Source organism: Euphorbia lathyris, chromosome 7 (assembly GCF_963576675.1).
Source record: "Euphorbia lathyris chromosome 7, ddEupLath1.1, whole genome shotgun sequence".
In the NCBI taxonomy this organism is placed as follows: domain Eukaryota; kingdom Viridiplantae; phylum Streptophyta; class Magnoliopsida; order Malpighiales; family Euphorbiaceae; genus Euphorbia; species Euphorbia lathyris.
Genome location: NC_088916.1, coordinates 51,713,156 through 51,718,373, shown reverse-complemented (window position 1 = coordinate 51,718,373; position 5,218 = coordinate 51,713,156). Strand labels below are relative to the sequence as shown.

The 5,218-nt window shown below is 35.4% G+C and overlaps 1 protein-coding gene across 1 annotated transcript; it reads right to left on the bottom strand.

Moving 5' to 3' along the window:
• Positions 1-388: 388 nt before the first annotated feature.
• On the bottom strand, positions 389-4,709 carry LOC136235778 (polyadenylate-binding protein RBP47-like). Its single transcript, XM_066025799.1, has 6 exons — positions 4,069-4,709; positions 2,714-3,182; positions 1,468-1,535; positions 1,269-1,399; positions 1,057-1,153; positions 389-793 (listed from the first exon to the last, which is right to left on the bottom strand). Exons 1-6 carry the CDS (start codon positions 4,417-4,419, stop codon positions 632-634), a joined length of 1,278 nt encoding a protein of 425 aa, XP_065881871.1. The 5' UTR covers positions 4,420-4,709; the 3' UTR covers positions 389-631.
• Positions 4,710-5,218: the final 509 nt, after the last annotated feature.

Here is a 5,218-nt window from a genome sequence, read left to right as displayed (position 1 = left end):
GTGGAGAAACCAGTATTCAACTGCAAAAATAAACTCAAACCAGTTTAGGCTGAGTGTAAAATTCTTTTTGCTTATTTTGACTAATTTTTGCCCTACCCAAGCCAAAAAGAGTTTTGGCTTGCGTCGGAAAAAAAAAAAAAAAGAAGCTAGGCATCTCCTGCTTCAGGTACAAATTGCATCCCAACAAATGAAATTGTAGGGCTGAGACAGCAGGGAACACCTCTCACATGGTGGTTCTCGGCAGCTGCTGAGGTGCAACGGCAACCCATGCACCCTTTCCTCCACATATGACTCCATTCAACATGAACATATGCAGTACTTGCAAATATATATTAGGGGCGCATATTTTATTCATGAAGCACTCTGCCACACATTCATAACTCATGCATTCCAATAAATAAGTAGCTCTTTTATAAGCTTTCAGTAATCCTAAACAAATGATTAAATTAAATCCCTAGAAAACTACCTCAAGTCATCATCAAAATTCAGTTCCACTCCACGAATTGGAGGGATTTATAAAAATTCTACACAACCAATTATAGGACTACGTAGAAATGAGACATATAGATTTGCCTCTTCTAGTGATAAAATTTAGATTGCTAGAGTTACGTGTTTTCATGTTGCCAATCTCTCAGCTTACTTGCTGTTGGTGGTTTCCATAAACAGGGTAAGCTCCATAAGCTGCAGCATACATGGTTGGATCATGTGGTGGTGGCATAGCATATCCGTACCCATCATAAACTTGTCCTCCGTAGTACGCTCCACCCCATTGGTTCCCAAATTCTGATCGAAACTGCCAAATCCCAAAATTCACACAAGATAAATGAAAACTAGGATCATTTTAACACATTATAATATGATTGAATTTTAGGAATTATTTGGTTTCAACATATAGCTTCAGATTATTGTCATTGCAACAAGAATACTATTCAATTAGTAACTAAACTAGTATTCATAAACATAATTCCTTAATAATTTGAACATAAACTTGGAAATAGTCGTGGATTTGGTTTATTTTTGGCTCACATAGAATTGATACTGCAAAAGAATGCATACCTGCTTGTTTGCTGGATTGCGACCCCAAGAAAGGCGCACTGTTTGCTTGCCGATTACAGTCCCATTCAGTTTCTGCAATGCCTCCTCAGCATTACTCCTGAAGATAGAAGTTAGATGGAGATAATGTAGGACAAGAATAGGTAGAAAAAAAGTTGTATACAGCCTTTCATTCACAGTGGAGGCAAAGCATAGTTAAAGCAAACTAGTTTTACCTGTTGGCAAATTGTACAAACCCACATCCTTTACCAACTGGAATTTTAACGGAGACTATCTCACCATACTGAGAAAAAGGTTGCTTGAGATCTTCATCAGTAACATTGGGGTCAAGCCCTCCAACAAATATCTATAAAAAAAACATGGTTTAGCCAGACAGAAATTATGGAACTCGTATGAAGAAGCTGCATGACTCACAGTTGTGTTAGTGGAATCACTATCTGCCTGAAATCCTTGGCCAGAGGCACCATTTGATCCGAATCCGCCTAACAAATAACACAACAGTGGTTTGACAAGAATTTAAATTGAAAGGCATTCCACTTCAAGCTATATCTTTTTACCTCCGGAATCAGTGGGCAGAAATTCAAGAGGAAAGAATGCAAAAAAAAGGCAAAATTCAAAGGCAATTACAATTGAAAAGTCAGAACCACTTGTAACGATAAGAGAATATATGGCATGAACAGCTACAAAAAGTTCAACACAATTTCACAGCTTAGGTCATTCTATTACTCGGCAACACGTTGCTAACTTCAATAATCTAAGTAATAGACTAGTTCTTAAGAAACAGAAACAATAAATGTTTAACAAATCATATACCTATCTTACAAGATTCATGTCTATCATTGTACCGCATTGTCAAGAATTTGGGAACAATCCTGTTTCCTTTCCATTACGGTACTACCATATGTGAAGAGTTAAAATATTTCCTAGTTGTACAAATTAGCAAGTTAAAAGATAAAAGCTGCTTAAAATAATGAACACGTCAAACTCTGATTTGTCATAATTTTGTGCAAGCAAACAACAGGCAGAAGGAAAAAATCTTAGAAAACTCTTGACCTTTTCAGTTTGATGTATAGAAAGGTTATATCCAAGGAAATTATTCCATAAACCTAGGTGTTCCACAGAAGCAAAAAAAAAAAAAAAAGGAAAAAAGAAAGAAGAAATACAGAACCAAAGTCATATCTTAAAACAGACTTAATATCCCAAATTCTATTGAGTAGTTGCATAGACTGGGTTGCTTTGCTAATGAGTGTGAGGCAACAGAAAAATGCAAATTAAGCATTTTATTACCAAAAAAATCACATATGACTTCCAGTATTTCTTGTATATCTACGAAAGGAAAGGGCATAAATCTTTCTGTCACATACTAGTACATCATCAAGGACTTCAAGAAGATCCTTTGGAACATGTTTCACAGAGTGAAAAGTAAGATAGTGCATATGTATGCATGTCATTTCTCTTTTTATTTCTAAGTGATCCAAGATATAGAGAGGAGAATGAAAGAAAAAGAGAAGTCGGAACATATTAAATGTTCATCGATCAAAGGAAGGTTATAACATGCTATTTGACAGCAAATAAGATTATGCAAAGCGACATAAGTTTACTATCATCCACAGTTAACTTAGATATAAACAAATGCAAAACAATTAAAGTAATCTAATACCTTGTTGCTGATATCCAGATGACTTCCTAGGAGTTGCAGCACCAATGCGCATAGGTCTGCTCGAACAATAGACACCGTTCATTTCTGTCATGGCTTGTGTTCTTTCACCATCATCACCAAATCTCACGAAACCATAACCTTTTGAACGCCCAGTATTGGCATCAAATACAACTTTGGCAGCTTTAACGGATGGAAATTTATTAGCAAAAGTTTCAAGCAATAAACTATCAGTAACATCTGCAGCTAAATCTCCTACAAAAATGGAAAGATCAGGCGCATTATCTGATCGTTTTTCACCCGTGCTAAAGGTTGCCCAGTTGAGACGGAAAGGTTGTTCTGTATTTGGCATCAAAATACCAGAATAGTTCTGTAGAACTTTCTCAGCTGTGGCATGAGTAAAAAATTCAACAAAACCATAGCCCTCAGACAAACCAGTCTGCTTATTGCGTATAACCTTAATGGAAGCAATCTGTGCAATAAATAGTATGAGTATTAGACATGAGAATACACTGAAACTAATTTACTTTCAAAATTTGTTGCATGATTTCTCGTGGACCTGGAACTAAAATGGATTTCCTTGTGGTATTTGGCACAAATGATCCACGTTTTATAGTGGATCCATCAGGTGCAATGGAATCGTACCAATTAAAAATAGAGATACATACCACTTCATTGGGAAATAATTAGTGTATAACAATTATCACATTTTCATTGGTAAAGTACATAGATCAGCATCATAATAGAATTTCTCGTTACTATTTGTACTTTCATCCAGTTGATTGATGAGAATGAAATGACTTTTTGAAGGATAAGATTCAAATACCATACTTGGACTACTTTAATTTGATTCTCCAAAAATGGAATTGGAATTAAATATGACTTCCATTTCCAGCCAAATAAAAACGTATACTTGAAGAAAAATGACATCAAAATTCTCTGATTAACTCTTTTCTAATGATTGAATTTCAGTAACTCTCAATATTAAATATTCTTCTTATAGTAAGCAATCTCATTTAAAAGATTAAATGCAGATATAATTACATATTCTATGTACGGATGAATTTACCGTTTACTTTATTTTATTTAGTATCATTAATGCAGAATGCCACACAGTGTGACTCAACTTCTGTGCACATATTGCAATCAAATTGTAATTTGCCTAAAATTATAGGCCACACTAAACATGCCAAAATCAAACAAACAAAAAGTTTACCATCACATCTATCTATAAATAGATACTGCAACGAACAAATATAGACATTATGTCAGAAACAGCATTTCACATCAGTTCAGGTTTCATATTTTATTCATATATACATATAGAAAGACAAATAAGGAAAGTCTCGTTTTGTTACCTCTCCGGTGGATACGAAACAGGTATGAAGATAGTTTTCATCCATCCAATGATGCAAATCACCGATCCAAATGGTCTTATTCTCGCCGCTAGATCCCTGGTTTTGATGGTGTTGCTGCTGGGAGGGATGTTGTAGGTGCGGGTGGTGCGGGTGATACTGGTGGTAGGCAGCGGCCATATAATGCTGAGGCGGTGGCGGCGCGTAATGCTGTGGTAACATTTGATGCTGCATTACCATGGCCGCCGCTGGGTACTGCATCGCCATCCACTGCTGTTGTTGTGGTGGCGGCTGTGGCTGTTGCTGCCGCTGGTTTTGGTCTTGTTGCTGCGAATCAGAACCGTTGGATTGCATCTTATCTTGAATAGCCTTATGATATATGTATCTGGTGTGTAACTATGTATGTATCGAATCTATATTAATTTCTCCCCGCAGCTAGGTACGGAATGGAAATTATGGAATCAGATTTCAGAAAGGAAACAGAAATGAATCTGAGATTTCCGGAGAGAGAAAGACTGTAAATATGAATAGGAATATGAATCTGGGGGCGTTGTTTTATTTATTTTTTATTTTTGAAAGAAGGTTTTGTTTAGAGAGAGAGAGAGACACGGTTAGGGTCTAAGGAGAGGATTTATGTTTGTTTGTGATGTATGAGTAGTAACGATATTTGGGTTAAGGATTTGCCTAATCGCAATTCCAATTGTGTTATAATTGTATTTGCACTATAATTGTGTATTTAATTATGGGTTAAGGTGCAAAAATACCCCTAACGTTTTGGGTCAGGAGCAATTTTACCCCTAACGTCTAAAATGGTGCAATTTTGCCCCTAACGTTTGTAGCCAAGAGCAATTTTACCCCTAACGTTGGTAATTTGGGTCAATTTCAGATATTATTATAAAACACATATATTTTTATTCATTATTTTGCACCAATTTCATATCAATTCATCCTAAAAAAAGAATTTCATGTTTTTTTGTAATTTAATAATAGAATTGGAGATTAATATTTGCAAATTCGGTGAATTTTTTGAATTTTTTTTTATCTAATTCATACAAAAGACAATATATTTTTTTATTTTTTTCACATCCCAGCATATGTTTATGATTTGTTACTGATAAAATGACGCATATATGAAGTGTAGATGATAAGATTC